At 40.8% G+C, this 16,793-nt stretch overlaps 1 protein-coding gene across 1 annotated transcript in view; it reads right to left on the reverse strand.

Annotated features, from left to right (window-relative positions):
- The window catches only part of CHM (CHM Rab escort protein), a 189,018-nt gene that overhangs the window by 152,604 nt on the left and 19,621 nt on the right, over window positions 1–16,793 (reverse strand). Inside the window, exon 2 of the mRNA XM_043974533.1 lies at window positions 8,479–8,545. Coding sequence (XP_043830468.1) covers window positions 8,479–8,545 — 67 coding nt within the window. The remainder of the gene's footprint in view (window positions 1–8,478; window positions 8,546–16,793) is intronic.

The raw sequence follows: 16,793 nt of genomic DNA on the forward strand, positions 1-16,793 counted from the left end.
AATACATAAATTATTTGGGGAGAAGTTTGGGGGAGTCATTTTTTCCAATATTAATCTGACACATCCACTAACACTGACTATTCCTCCAGTTATTCAGGTCTTACCTGATTTTTGTCCCACTGAGTGTTTTTATGACAAAATACAAAAGCTATTTACAAATCTATTTTTCCCCAAAATCTGAAAACTGTCTGATCCCTCACTTAGTCCTTCATTTCATTGCTTCCATTATAAAGGCTGGAAACTCTTAGATAATTGCACAAAACACTTCTGAGTGTACAATTTCCAACGTTACATCTTTTCCACCCTGATACTGACCATATGTAGCAGCTTTCATGATCCAAGATCTGAGAGATCTAAATGCATCTAAAAATTTAAAAGTAAATCTATTTAGGTAACCTAAAAAAAAAACTAATGTAATGTTTGGAAGTACAACCTCGACATCCTTCCCACATCCTGTTATGAGTTCTTCAGAACTTCTCCAACATTGAACAATATGTACTAAACTGCTAATTGTACACGGTACACTCCTACAGGTAAATATATCTATCTTCCCACATTAACATTGCCCTAAGTCATCAATAAGCGTCAAGACAGAAACTGTTGTTTTAGCAATGGTGGCAGACATTTGCTGAACAAGTCCTTCTTGTGACCAGACCGCATGATCGGCCAAAAAAGAGTTAAGGCCAAAGTTTGTGGCCTGGAAACAATGCCAGTGGTCTCAAACAAGAATATGTTATGAGAAATTAGGCTTATTGGCTTTTTTTTTTTTTTGCAAGGTTACCAAAATAGTAGGAAGGCTATGGTAAAATAGAAGATGTAGACTAAATGATGAAACACATATGTGCGTTTGGAAAAGGGTAAATGACTGGATCCAAAGTGTAGTCATTTATCATTCAATATTGCCTTGTAAGGTCTACAATGTTATGCCCTAAAGATCTGCCCTTAGCTCTGTACTGTTTAACTTAAATCTTTACCAATGACTTAAATAAAGGAAGAAATGGCAGGATTATCAAAATTTCAGGACACAAGAGTTTTGTTGGGTTTTTGTTTTTCTCTCACAGTGGAGGTGATGGTGGTGGTAGAGAACAAGAGGAGATAGTGTAGCCCCTCTCCCCCCAAAAGAGGATCACTAAAGTACCTTTAAAAAATGAAGAGAGGGGGCGGCTAGGTGGCGCAGTGGATAGAGCACCGGCCCTGGATTCAGGAGTACCTGAGTTCAAATCTGGCCTCAGACACTTAACACTTACTAGCTGTGTGACCCTGGGCAAGTCACTTAACCCCCATTGCCCCGCAAAAAACAAACGAACAAAACAAAACAAAACAAAATGAAGAGAAAAAGAACAGAAGGAAGGCCAGAGAGAAGCACAAAGTTGACAGCTTTGAAAGTTTAAGTTGATAATATTATCCATTGAAAAAGAAAAACAAGTTGTACATAAGAGAGCCCTGCAACTTCACAAATAATCCTCTTTTTCTACTTTATTATGTGTTTGCAAATGTTCATTCTCTTAGATGCTGTCCAAGTCCAGAATAAAAATTATTTTTATAAATCTGCAGGTAAGAAAAGTTGATAGTCATGATCCAAAAAGATCTGGAATAACTAGAATGCTAGGCCAAAGTCAGAGAAGTGAAATCGAATAGGGATAATACTTAAATCTTACACTTAGGATCCAAAAAAAAAATTTCACATATACAGGATGGGGGAAAAATGGCTAGACCATAGTTCATTTAAAAGATAACTGGGAACTTACCTTCTGTAATACACATCTCAAGCTATATTACAAGACAATCATCAAATCTATTTGGTAGGGGTAGCTAGGTGGCGCAGTGGATAAAGCACCAGCCCTGGATTCAGGGGGACCTGAGTTCAAATCAGGCCTCAGACACTTGACACTTAATAGCTGTGTGACCCTGGGGAAGTCACTTAACCCTCATTGTCCTGCCCCACCCCGCAAATCTATTTGGTAATGATTAAAAAGGCTATCAGTGGAAAAAGCTAGCCAAGCAAACAAGCAGAGTATCCAGTATTCATTATAGCAACTACTAGAGGAAGGATCCCCTAATGAACATTAGTAGCTGAGAAAACTAAAAAGCAATTTGGGTTAGATAAATGCAATAAAATAATAACATGCTATAAGAAACAATAAACATAAGGAATTCTGAGAAACAAGAGAAAACTTCGTTCTACTCCTGCAGAGCAAAGAAAGCAGAACCCATCAATCAGCAAGCCATCATTAAATGCCTAATGCTAAGCATTAGGACTACCACGACAAAAAATGAAATATAGCCCCTATGCTCAAAGAGATTACATTTTATATGGAGAGACAATATGTACATATGAAAGTAAACACTAAAAATAAACATCCTAAATACAAGGTAATGGGGGAGGTGAGACAAATATCTGAGGCAATCAGAAAAAGGCTTAGGTAGGAGAAGGCACTTAAAACATAATTTGACAGAAAATAGAGATCCGAAGAAGCAAAGGTGAAAAAGAAGTGAATTCCAGGCACGGGGGACAGCTTAGGCAAAGGCTCAGAGATTGAAGATGGAATGTGAAGTTTTAGCAATAGCAATCAAGCCAGTTTGTCTAGACCATAAGCAAGGAAATTATGTATAATAAGATCAGAAAGATAAGTTGGTTTCAGGTTGTGAAGGGCTTTAAATGACAAAAGAGTTTGCATTTGATCCTAAAAGGCAACAGAGAGCCACTGCAGTTTACTGAGCAGAAGAATGACATGATCAGATCTGGTCTTTAGGAAAATCTCTTGGGAAGTACTGTAGAAGAAGGATTAGAAAGGGCTAGGTGAGACAAGGAAACCAATGGTGAAGCTATTAAAAAGGTCCAGGGAAGATGTGATGAGGGCCTGAGCTAAGGCAATGGCTATGTGAATGGAGAGATGGGAAGGGATACAAGATAATTTGCGGAGGAAGAATCAACAAGGCTTGGCAACTGATCTAAAAAGTGAGATGAGAAAGAGTGGGGAATACATAACTCCAAGGTTGAGAATCTAGGTGACTAGACCGATGGTAGTACCCTTGATAGAAATAGAGTAGTTAAGAAGGGCAACGACAAACATCCTTCCAGCTCTGAATGTATATACCCTTTTCTCCTGCTTCCTGCAAGTGTAATCAGATTCCATTTTAAGAAGGAACCCTGCAGGAGCAATAACTAAGGCCCTTCCACCCCTCCTCTCTTTCCATGTGGGTGAACTTACTGCTGACACCTCTGAGCTGGGAATGATCCCTGTTTCCAATTAAGCAGAAAGGTCAACCAGATGGAGGCAAGACTCAGCCTTCAACCCTGGCCCAGCGTCTCTCTGGGGACACAGTGGCAAATGCTCGCTCTCCACATCCAGGCAGTTGGGACATCCCTCCTTCTGTGGCCAGTAGGAAAGCCCCTGCCTCTCCTTTCTGGGAGTGGGACGGTGGGGGGTGGGGGGGAGACATGGCTTTGTTCTGAGTCAGCCATTATCTAGATTGTTCATCTTGGAGCCTTGGATTCTGGTAGGATGAAAGCACATGAGGGAGAGAGAGAAGGGATCACTGGGCTTTTGTCTTGGTACCCCCAGTGGAAATCAAAGTGCCTAACACATCAAGATGCTCACTAAGTGCCTGCTGAATCAAACTGAATTCAGGGGGGGCAATCAGGATGGTGTAAAGTCTTCAGGTCATGCCCTGTGAAGATTGAATAAGGAATGTTTATCCTAGAGAACAGAAAGAACTTAGGACACAACAGTTTTGGTCAAGTAACCAACAGGCTTTTACTTGGAAGAATGGACTTGTTCTTCCCAACTGCAACAGCCAGCACGGGGAGCAATGCAGAGAAGTTGAGAAGAGGCAGATTTAGACTTGATTGCGTGAAACAACTTGCTAACAATCAGAGCTACACAAGACTGGAAAGTGCTGCCTTGAGAGGTAGTACATTTCCTCTCACTAGATGTCTTCAAGCAAAGGCTCATTGTCCACACAGAAGGGGTCACTGCTCTTGTCTAAATCCAAATAAATGGCCACTTAAGTGCCTTCCAACACAGGTTGTGAGATGTTATCAACAGTGTGATGATAACCCCAAAAAGCATATAGAATCTGAACCTGCCCAAAGATGAGAAGTATCCAAAAATAAAGAGATAATGGTCCCAATGTACAAAATTCTGGTCAGACCAAATCTATCTCCTCATTATCTTTTTTTTTTTTTGCAGGGCAATGAGGGTTAAGTGACTTGCCCAGGATCACACAGCTAGTAAGTGTCAAGTGTCTGAAGCTGGATTTGAACTCAGGTCCTCCTGAATCCAGGGCTGGTGCTTTATCCACTGCACCACCTAGCTGCCCCCCAGACCAAATCTAAAAGATCTCATTTGGTTTTATATGTCACATTTTAGCAATAACATCAATAAGTCAAAAAAGGAGCAGAGGAGGGCAAACAAGATGGTAAAGACCCTTGAGATCATGTCATATGAAGAGTATCTGTTGTTGGGTAAAAGGTCTACTGGATAAAAGAGGAATTAGATTTATCCTGCTTGGTCCCAGAGGGCAGAACCTAGGAGTAATCTAATCCAAGCAATGTTTACTGTACCTACTAAATGCAAGGCAACGTGGTAGCCACCGGGATGCAGAGACCAAAAGAAAAAAGGAACTGCTATTCTATCGCAGGACCATAACTGTATACAAATCATGCTGTTACAAAGAACACCACTGGGAGAGAGTACCAACAACTGGGGGAATCAATAGGAATCATGAGAGTGGTGGTATCTAGTATAAAACTTGAAGGAAGATAAGGATTCTGAGAGGCAGAGATGTGCAGGGAGTGTATCTTAGGTATAGGAGATTATACTCTGTATGATGGCATGCAGGGAGAGAAAGGAGTATGGCGATTTCAGTTCAGAAAAAAGCTAGTATCCTAATTTGGCAGGTCCATAAATAGCATAAAATAAGACTGGACAAATTTGCTAGAGATACATCATACAGTGCCTTAAACACCAGACTAAGGAGTGTGTATTTTATCCTGCAAGCAGTGGAAAACCACTGAAGATCCTTGAATTAAATCAGGCCTGCATCTGAGGAAATAGATTTTCGTAGTAGTGGCAGAAGATGGATTGGGAAGGAGAAAGACAATCCATGGAAACCACTTAGGAAGCCACTACACCGGGTGAGAAGGAATTCCGGAACTGAACTATGGTGGTGGTCCTTTGAATGGAGAGACAACAGACAAAAGATACCAGAAATGCTGTAGAGAAAGAATTGACAATATTTGGCATCTTTTTAGAGATGAACTATATACTGAACTAAAAAATAACCCAAAGAGATATACCCTGCTGCTTGGAGCTCTGTTTAGAAAGGATCCTTCTTAGGACTGGGGGGGGGGGGAACCTAACAATTAAAACAGACACACAATGTACTTCAGTAATAACCCAAGTGAACCAAGATGACTGTCACTTCCAAATCATGGTGAACCCAGAAATCCTAGCTGAACACTTGGGAAGGCCTATGCTCTAAAGACCCATGCCTCAAAAGGACAAAAGAGGTTTCACTAGTTTCAAAGACCTGGCATATTTCTTCTAGACTTCTACAGGTTTCTAGGTTTTGTATGCAGTTTGGGGAAAGGCTTTTCCTCCTCTAGTTTAATCTGCTGAACTCAGGTGATCAGAACAACTTTCACTTTGTATTTTTATGAAGCTTCTTGCAAAGCACTTGGACCCTGACCAAGGGAGGCTATTGTTGGTTGATAAAAGGATAGAATTCTAAACATAATTAATTATGGGGTCAACCCAATCAATGATGTATATAATTATTCCTGAGGTAGGTCCTTAAGTCCAATTACTGGAGCTTCCTCACCGCAAGCATTCCTTGGCTCTCAGTCAACCAGAAAATCCCAATTATTAATTAAAGGGTTAACATGCCAAATGTGTTCCAATAAATTTGGGGAAGGTAAAATGTAAACTGGTAAGAGTTCAGCTAGGTAGTGCAGTGGATAGAAAACCAGCCTTAGAGTCAGGAAGACGCATCTTCCTGAGTTCAAATGTGTCTTCAGACACTTACTAGCTGTGTGACCCTGGGCAAATCACTTCACCCTGTTTGCCTCCATTTCCTCATCTGTCAAATGAGCTGGAGAAGGAAATGGCAAACCCCTCCAGGATCTCTGCCCAGAAAATCCCAAATGGGGTTACAAAGAGTCTGACACAACTGAAAAATGACACAACAAAATAGACCACTTGCTTCTGTACAAGGTGAAAATGATAATGGGGGGCTTGGCTATCCCCCACTTGTTTCTCTTTGTTATGCCTTTCCCCATGAGAGCCCTGCCCTAATAGGAATGGGAGGAGATGAGCCTGGGCTCTTCAAAGGCTCTAACAAAGGAGACCAAGGACAGACAGATCCTCCATCAGAGTGGAAAGGCTTTGATTGTGGGCCAGGCCAGAAGCAAGAGGTTCATCCTCAGAACACTGAGCACCAAAGGATGAATTGCAAAGCCACAGCCCATGAAGTCCTATATATAAATGCCTGGAGGACAGCAATTGGCAGAAATCAGCCTTCGTGGGAAATCTAGAAGAAAGAATGCCAGATTTAGCATCCGGATTTAGCACTGGGTCCAAATTACCTCTCAGAAGTGTGTGTGACCAGGGGTGAAGCTCTTAAACCATGAAGTCTCAGTTTCCTCATTTGTAAAATGGGGGGGTGATAATACCTATAGTACCAATTCTGCAGACTGGACACCTGGGAAGGCCTATGCACTAAAGACCCATGCCTCGAAAGGAAAAAAGATGTTTCACTAGTTTCAAAACCCTGGCATATTTCTTCTAGACTTCTAAAGCTTTCTAATTTTGTATGCAGAAGAAAGGACTAAGGGCATACATATATAGGATATATACAGAGTTTGGTGGGAGGAGTGTGGAGGCAGGTGGGGAGGGAGCCAATTCCCTTGAGGAGTAATTTACTTGTTAAAAAAAATCAATTCCTGTGCATAAATAAAATTAAATATTAATCAATCAATAAACATTTATCAATCAACTACTATGTTCCATGTACTGTGGTAAGCACTACAGATACAAAAAGAGACAAAAGATAGTCCCTGTCCTCAAGAAGTTTACAATCTAATGTGGGAGAAAACAGACAAACAAATATATCCAAAGTAAGCTATGTACAGAATAAACAGAAAATAAGTAACAGGAGAAAGGCACTGGAATTAAGAAGGGTTTAGAAGATGGGATTTTAGTCGCAACATAAAGGAAGCTAGGGAAGTCAGTAGGAAGATTCGAGGAAAGAGAATGTTCCAGGTATCAGGGGTAGCTGAAGAAAATATCCAGAGCCAAGAGTTGGAGTGTCTTGTTTGTGGCTGGTGTCACTGGGTCAAAGCGTACACATTGGGAAGTAAGCTATAAGGAGACTGGAAGGGTAGTAGGGGGCTAGATCATGAAAGGCTTTGAATGCCAAAAAGAGCATTTGGTATTGGATCCTGGAGGCAACAGGGAGCCAATGGAGCTTATTGAGTGAGATGGTGACCTGTGCTTGAAGGAAAATCACTTTAGTGGCTACATGGAAGATACCTGAAGCAGGTCAACCCACCAGCAAACTACTGCAACAGTCTAGGTGGGAGGTGATGAGGGCCTGTACCAGAGTGTTGGCAGTGTCAGAGGAGAGAAAGGGCCTATTAGAGAGAAGTTGCAAAGATGAAATTGAAGAGACTGTGGTAATAGCTTGGATACGGGGGTGAGAAATAGTGAGGAATCCAAAAGCATAGTAATAGAGAAGGCAGGAAATGGGGCAGAGTTTAGGACAAAAGATAATGAGTTCTGTTTGGGACATGTTTAGTTTAAGAAGTCTATTGGACACCCCGTTAGAGATATCTAATAGGCAGTTGGAGATTTGGGATTGGAGGTCAACAGAGAGGTTGGGGAAGGAAAGATTGATTTGTGAATTATCGGGACAGAAATGGCCATTAAATCCATGGGACCTGATAAGACAAATCACCAAGTGAAATATCTGGCTTTGAGGTAGAATGTTTATACTTGAAAGTCTACAAAGACTTAGCTTCAAATCCTGTTTCTATCACTTATTAACCATGTGACCATGGGCAAGTAAGAATCTCACTAAACTTTAATCTCCCCATCTATAGGATGGGAACGATATTATCTACTTCACAAGAATGGGAGCCTCAAAAGAGAAAATGTTATATAAATGTTAAGTAATTCTTAGCAAACTTTAAAATGCTAGTTATTATTCTACAGAAAGTTGCAATATTTTGAGATATAATTGTACATATCTAAATCAATATCTATACAAACAATGACATACATATATGCATGTGTGTATATATACATATATAAATAAATAAATATATATATATATATATATATATATATAAATCACAATTTTAAGGGACCCCATCCATTATAATCCTTCCATCCTAAAACTACAAAAGTACAAATTCCTCTTTTTCAGGCATATAAGCACTTAGCAAATATAAAGGGCTGCAGCTGAGAGACTTACGAATCAACATGTAGAACGCTCTGGCCACTCCTTGAACAAGCAGCTGCAACAATGGACTCCGGCAAACCTACAAAAATACACACCGACATCATTCAGAAGGAAAAGGCCACAGAGTGTTTATATCAGCATTGTGCATGGCAACCAGTTTGACCAAAAAATAAAAGTTTTACCTTTTCATCACAGTATACTATTAGATTATTAAACTTTAGGGGTAACTTATGATCTTGAAAAAACTCATTATATGGGTCAAGTATTAAGGGGAAAAAATTAATAACCACTGATTCACTTTTAGCTGTGAGCCAACTCAACTTAACAAATGGCATCAATTCACCTGTTCTTTATCAATGGCTTGGTCTGAAGCTCAGTCGTCACAAACATTTACTAAGAATCTACATGTCAGGCACAGTAATAGAAATTCAAAAGTGACAAGATCCTGTTCTCAAGGAACTTGCATTTAGATAGGAGCACACATGGTCACAGAGAAGCAAAACAAGGATATGTGCAAAATAAATACGCAGTTTGTGTAAGGTGGCCTCAAAGGGAGCTAAGGAGATCTGGAGGTAGAATTCCGAAGGGAAAGTATTCTAGGCACAGGGAGAATGCCTGTGCAAAAGGTATGGAGAGGAGAGCTAAAGAAGGAACAAGAACAGAGGACCAGAAATGAGGCAGGCTGGAAAGAATTCAGAGAATACAGACTGACAACTAAAAGGAAATTGGGGCAAACTAGCAGAGGAGACTACAGAGGATGTGATGAATAAGGACGAAAGAAAAGAGGGTGATGGCCTTGGTAAGAAAAATGACCGCCTCTTCTTCCAAGACTGAAGGAAAGGGAGAGGGCAGGGAATGCTGTCAAAAAGATATGAAACCAGGGGCAGCTAGGTGGCACTGCAGTGGATAAAGCACCTGCCCTGGATTCAGGAGGACCTAAGTTCAAATCCGGCCTTAGACACTTGATACTTACTAGTTGTGTGACCCTGGGCAAGTCACTCACTGCCCTCCCCACACACACACACAAAAAAAAAAGATATGAAACCGAGAATTAGGAAAAAAAGATGAACTTCCTTAAGGGATGAATTCAGAAATTAATTGATACTCATTGAAGTAGAATTAGAAGAAGAGATTACAGTCTAAAGAAAACATCACACTGTTGGCCTACCTCAGTGTACTAACAGTACATTAGGTTAAACTATATTTCAGGAGGCAATTAGTATCAAAGGGACAAGATGATAAGGGGAAGAGACTTCCCTGAGAATGCGGTGATTTAAGGAGAACAACCCCCAGAGGTCACCTCTCGGCCAGGAGCTTGACAAGCTTTGGCTGAACCGTATGAACAACATGACTGGGAAGTGTCATCGGTGCATCATGTAGGGCCATTGGATTACCAGAAAACCGTCACGTCCCAACAGTCTGCAGAGTCAGAACTATGCAGAAGGCTCTCGGGGTTTCTGTGGAACTTCTCCATCAAAGCCAACAGAAAATGTTTTGAAAGCACAGGACCACTGGCTCATGCTCCTGGCTCTTTATCTCAAGAACATAATACAGGCTCATCCTTTTGGCATGGGACTCCACTCCACAGGAGGCATTTCACTGAGCATCACATATCATACTATACACTGAGTACCTAATCCTTTTGATATACACACTGAGGCAATTGACAGGTTGGAGTTCCACTTAAAAAAACCCATTAACCATCAGCTCCGGCTTCCTTCACTGAGGAAGTATAGTTTTGGCAAATTCTTTAGGGGTCTACCAGGGGCCTTAAATACACAGAATATAAACCATTAAAAATCAGCAGTTGGAAATAAGTCATCATAAAATTCCAGATGTAAGTCAACCTTCACTTTGGATATGATTCAGGAAAAACTAAACCAAAACTTGGACGGAGAAGGCAGTAAGGGAAAACAGAAGGAAAGATTTAAGACATTACAAACATTCGGTTCAATCTGTTAAATTTAAGTTATAGCACCCTGGATTCCAGAATATCTGCAACTATGTTACACCTACAAGAATAGCTTTTTATATTATTGAATTCAACCACTGTGATAACTTAATATAGCTAATGTTGGGAATTGAGGAAAAAAAGCAAAGAAAATTCAAGGAGAATGAACGATTCATGTTAGTACTGGCTTCCCAAGTCCTGTTTAACCCAGCCAACACTGTCAATGGCCAGCTAAGCAATGTTACCAGGGGCAGTTGTGAATGCAAGTACAACATGCTAACGAGCAGCAGAGTGAACTTGGGTGTGCTACCACTGCCCAGGGTCAAGCACAAAACAGTTGAAAAGACAGCTGATGATCGATTTGGCATCTCAAGGGACTGGGCAATACAATTCAGGCCATTCATTACCAGTGCGGTATCTCCAGTTATGGGTATGAGGAATTAGACGCTCTTCAGAAAGGCCACCATGAGAAAGCATCATAAGATAGCTCTGCATATTAAGAAAAATGATGAGTCTCAATACTTCAAGGACCCATGCTTTCAGCACGGTGGGACCCCTTCTGCCAACACAGAGCACCCTCCCTCTAAAACTCTGTATGGGGTTCTCCAGACTTGCTGTGGCTGAATAAAATGCAGCCAACCTGATGATAAGTCTGTCCAAACCGAGCCAGCTTGGTCCCCTGACAAAAGACATCTATAGCCTGTCATTAAGTTGGGAATGCAAACACAAGCAGTAAGATGGCAATGATCAGAAAATGGCACTTGGATCCAACACTCAAAGCCCACCCAATCTCATACTGGGAGCTTTTCAGGAAGCAGGCAGGACCTGCCATAACTTGTGCTCTCCTGGCATAGCCTACGGGAAACCAGAGGGAAGTCCATGCTATCTAGACACACATGTATGTAGGTATGTCCACATACACCTAGATCTACCCATTTTCCCCATCCCTTGTAACATTTACATTGAGATTTCAAATTTGAAAAGTTTTGCAGTTATCCCACTTGAGCTTCCAAACAACTCCTGGAGGCAGGTCCTAAAGAGGCCATGATCCCCATTATGGAGTTAAAGAAAGCAGGGCTCAGGAAGACTAAGTCACTGGTGGAGAGAACTCCCCATGAGGACATTCCTTCTACCAAGAAATGCAGGTCAGCAACTGCTTGGCAACTTAGAGTCTTAAAGAGTTGCCCAAATATTGTTTGATGAAGAACTGTGAAAGACTTAAGTATTCTCAACAATACAATGATCCAAGACAATCCTAAAGGACTATCGATGAAACATACCATCCACCTCCAAAGAAAGAACTGGTACTGATGGAAAACAGACTGAAGCATGCTATGTTTTGTTTTCTTTCAGTTTTTCTTCTAATCAAGTTTTCTTATACAAAATTACTAATATGGTAATGTTTTACATAATCATACATGTATAACCCATATCTGATTGCTTGCCGCCTCAGGGAAGGGGGAGGGGAGGGAGGGAGGGAGGGAAGGAGGGATAAAAATTGGAACCTAAAACCATAAATAGAAATGTTTATTATTTTTAAAAAAACTCGAGGGGCAGCTAGGTGGCACAGTGGATAAAGCACTGGCCCTGGATTCAGGAGGACCTGAGTTCAAATCCAGCCTCAGACACTTGACACTTACTAGCTGTGTGACCCTGGGCAAGTCACTTAACCCTCATTGCCCCCCCCCCCCGGAAAAAAAAAACCCAAAACCCAAAAAACACCACGACTCGATGAACTAATGCCTACCTTGAGCTCACTGAGCATCCCAAACTCCATTAAAAAAAAATAGTTGCCCAAGTCACTAAGAACTTAAAGTCAAACATCCAAGGTTAGAGGCCTGTCTGTGACAGAGGTAGTACTTGAACCTAGGACTTCTTCACTCTGGTGCCAGATTTCATTCGCATCCCTGGTCACAAAGCTATTAAGTGTCAGAGGAAGGATTTGAACCCATGCCTTCTTGATTCTGAGGCCAGCACTCCAGCAACAATCAGGCATGGATTCTCTGGAAAGGGATAATGATTAAATTGCTATTTAAAATTACTTCCAAATACAGGAATGCAACCCTAACATTAGACTTCTGCAATGATAAATTGAAATGGATCTCAGATCTCACTGACATTCCTCAAATGGTACCCATTCATGCCTGCCCATACTGTAAAGCTCTTTTCTATATCCTCCCATCCATTTATCACAGGAAATCCACCCACTGGGCTTTGTACTGGCAACACAAGGATACCATATTTTCCCACTGGTGTTCCTCATTTGCCCCATGTGCCAAGGCCAACAACATCTTTTCGTTCATCTTTTTGGATGACATCCTTTATGTTGATCCTCTCACATGACTCCTTGTTTGTGAATGATCATGGCTTGCTTATACCTACAAAGCACCTCTCTAACTGCCCACTAGGTTGGCCTCACTTGCAATCCTTCTGATGGCTGACAGTGATACAACACTGGAAGAATGTTGGTATTCAAAAGGTTGAGGATGTAAAATAACTTTACAATTTCCCAAAAGCAATCTAACCTACTTTCCCCCTCCTCTGTTCAATCATTGTTCATTGATATTATCCTTCCAGTCTCCCGTCAGTTACTGAGGCATTATCCTCAACCGCTCCCACTCCTCTCACCCCATATAACCAGGTTAATCAGCTGCCAATCTGACCATTTCTACCGTTACAACATCTCTCACATCCAACCCTTTATTCCCACTCACACAAATACCATCTCAGTTCAGGCCCTCATCATTGCTCTCCTTGATTACTCCAACAGCCTCTAATTGGTCTCCATGCCTCTTAGTCTCTCCTCACTTCAGTCCACTCTCCAACATAAGTGATTTTTTTCTACGTGCAGATCCTACCAAGTGATTCCCCTACTCAACCACCTTCAATGGCCCCTTATTGCCCCTACAATAAAATATAGGCCACTCTGTTTAGCTTTTAAAGGCCTACACAACGTGGCCCCAACCTACCTTTCCAGCCTCAGTGGACATCACTCCATCTATCGTCTCCATGCCTTTGTACTAGCTGAATCCCTTGCCTAGAATGCACTCCTTCCTTATCTCTGCCTCATAGATTCTCTCTTCCTTTAAGAAGCAGCTCAAGAACCATCTTCTACAAGATGCCTTTTCTCATCCCACCACCCTCTAATGCCTAACCTCTCAAAGGACACTGAATTTAATTACTTTGCATATATTTGTATTCATTAACTTAATTTATGCTGTGTATCTTTTTTATGTACTTCTTGTCACCACCAGGTTCTCAGCTCCTTACAAATGAGGATACTCTGTACTTGTATTCCCAGGTGCTTAATAAATATTTGTTGATTGTTATCTGTCCAAGATAGAATAATGATGGATGAGCTCTATGGAATGTCCAAACAACTGTATATCATAGTCTGAACAAGAAGCATTCTTCATCCACTTGGTTGTGCCAGTGTTGATAGTTACACTCATCTCTTGAGAGTGATAACAAATCTAATATCAGAGGCTCTGCGGCCTGGTACATGCCACAGAATGTCATATCCAAAAGAGAGTAAGTTTAAGACATGCTATCTAATATGAAATCTCTCATTGACTTGCACTGGATTTCCTCTGTGACAATAGCCAACACCTTTGCTGAGTCTTTATGCCCCAATTTCTTGTCTTGCTTAGAATTAATTACAAAGGGTTGCCAAACAAGGTTCTCTCTGTTGTTGTATCTACAAAGCCACTTGTATAATTTTGACATATGCACGGTACACATGTTGTTGGAGAGCCTTGAAGGTAGTGTCTTGTTCTATCAAACAAAATTATTTTCAATAATCTCTTTAAAATGTTTTTTAATATAGAGGCACATAACAAAAAAATTATAGGCACCACTCCAATTGGAAAGAAACCAGATTCAAGAAAAAAAGTAAAGCCCATATTCTAACCAATAAGGTAGCATTCTTTTCTAACTTAGCACAAATAATGGTCACCTTTGGTAGCAAAACAAGCATATTGTCGTTTCTAGGTCTGCTTCTTTCTCTGACCCTTCCTAAAGCCAGGTCTCCATAGACTAAGCAAATCACTGAGAAAAATATGACAACGGCTTCATTAATAAATGCTTGTTTATTATATTGAATATATTGGCTTTCAGCGAAATTGATATCAAATTCAACATTTATTAAGCACCTCTGTGCCTAGGTCCTAGGACATGGCTCTTTAGGAGTTTACTTTCTATTAAAGGCAGCCAATGGTGTAGACGCTAGAGGGCTGGGCCTGGCAAAACTAGAGTTCAAATCCAGCCTCAAATACTTTTTTTTTTTTAAGTGAGGCAATTGGGGTTAAGTGACCCGCCCAGGGTCACACAGCTAGTAAGTGTTAAGTGTCTGAGGCCGGATCTGAACTCAGGTACTCCTGACTCCAGGGCCGGTGCTCTATCCACTGCACCACCTAGCTGCCCCCTCAAATACTTTACTAGCCATAAGACCCTACCTGCCTCAATTTCTCCAACTTGAAACTGAAAATCATAAGGATCAAAAGTGATAATACTTAGCAGAGTGCCTGGCACAGAGTAGGCACTTAATAAGTGTTTGCTCCCTTCTCTCTTCCTCCCACTAGAAGATACAAACATCTAACAGGTAAGTCAATATGACATAATTCAAGTAGTCAGAGAGAATACAAACAACTCCAAACAGAAGCAGAAAGGGTATTACTGAGAAGGTGGTACCTGAAGCTTCAAGGAAACAAAGTATTCTAAGATGCAGAAGTATAAAAGGCAGATACTGGAGGCATGGGGGGGGGGCAACCCAGACAAAGGCACTAAGGTGGGAGAGGAAATGGCAAGGAGGACTGATTGGAAAGCCAATGAAATATCTGTAAGCAAGGGAATGACAATCTGTCCCTGGCAGCCGTGCAGGGAGGGACTAGAGGCAGGGACCCTAATTAGGAGTCCAAGTAAAAGGTGATGAAAGTATGAGCTAGCTAGCATTGTGACCCAGGGGAGAAAAGGGGACCCTGGAGAAGGAGAATCTATCAGAAACGGCATGGAAGTGGTAAAGCTGCCTGAGCAACTAGAAGGATGCTGGTGGCCACAACAAAAACTCTTGGAGAAAGGATGGGCCAGGCAGCAGGGGAAGGGATCCATTTTGGACGTAGTGAGTTTGAAAAATATAGATTACCTTGTCATCATTCTTGCTCAGGGGAACACGCAAGTCTTCTATGTAGCATTCCAATAAACCATAAATCACCTTCATTTGTATTTTCCCCTGACGTTTTCATCTAGACACCAGTTTGTAAAACTGATGTGCTACTCCAGAGTTAAGATGGCAAGGGTCTATTATCCTTATGTTCAGTGGGATTCAAATGTTTTTAAAGACTAATAATATACCTAGTCAAGTCATATGATCAACAGTCCTTTTGTTTTCTTTTGGAAAATCATATCTCGGGCCCAGGGTTTTAGGCTTTAGTCATATTATAAAACCTGCAGCAGAAAAAACACAATCCTTAAACTTCCAGGTTAGTATCATATAGCCAGAGGAACAAGTCTGGACATCTCATTTGAAATCAGGCATTTCAAAGATCCATTTTAAACACCGCTGAAACAATATTCGATTCATTTTGAAGTAAGAATGTTTTTCGTAACACCTGGCACATTTACAAAAAAAAAAAATATCCCAACTTCCCTGCTGACATGGCAGGACCAGTTTTACTTCTTTTTTTTTCAGTTTTACTTCTAAAAAGCTATTTACTACTTAGAAATTTTATTTCTTATAGGTTCAACTAGTTAAATACTCAGTAGTCTGGCGTTGGGGCTACCTAACAATGAATATATACGTGCTTTTGTATTGGCCTAATTGAGAATGATGACTTAAATCTGTAGACATTTCCCCTTACGACAATTTACAAATGTCATCTTCATTTTACAAATAAAGAAACTGGTTTATTCTTAAATAATAATAATAAACTTAAAGAGATCCTCTACCTCAAAGAATGCAATTTCTGACACACAGATTCATACAAATGAAATTACAGATGCAGACAAAGTGGAAATTTTTTTTTAAATACACCTTCTTCAAGAATCCAGCAAAATAGGCAGATACAAATAATCACCTGAACCAGAAAAACCCAAAGCTCACTTGTCTTGGTTTAGCTTCAAGCATACCCCTCAAATCTCAAGAATTCTATATCAAAAATAACCTGGAATTCTTTTTCTATATGTATGCTATAGAAGTTCAACCAACTGATGCTATTAAAAGTAGTCACAGAATCCATTGAAGATGCAAACTGCAGAGTTTACTTGCTCTTTACCTATGGCTTTGGGGGTGGGCTGGGGGGAGTATAATTCTACCACTGGGGAAAAAAAAGAAACTTGCCGTGGATGGATCACTTCTTTAGCCATAAGTAAATATTAGTTC

The sequence above is a fragment of the Dromiciops gliroides genome, chromosome X (genome assembly GCF_019393635.1).
Source record: "Dromiciops gliroides isolate mDroGli1 chromosome X, mDroGli1.pri, whole genome shotgun sequence".
NCBI lineage: Eukaryota > Metazoa > Chordata > Mammalia > Microbiotheria > Microbiotheriidae > Dromiciops > Dromiciops gliroides.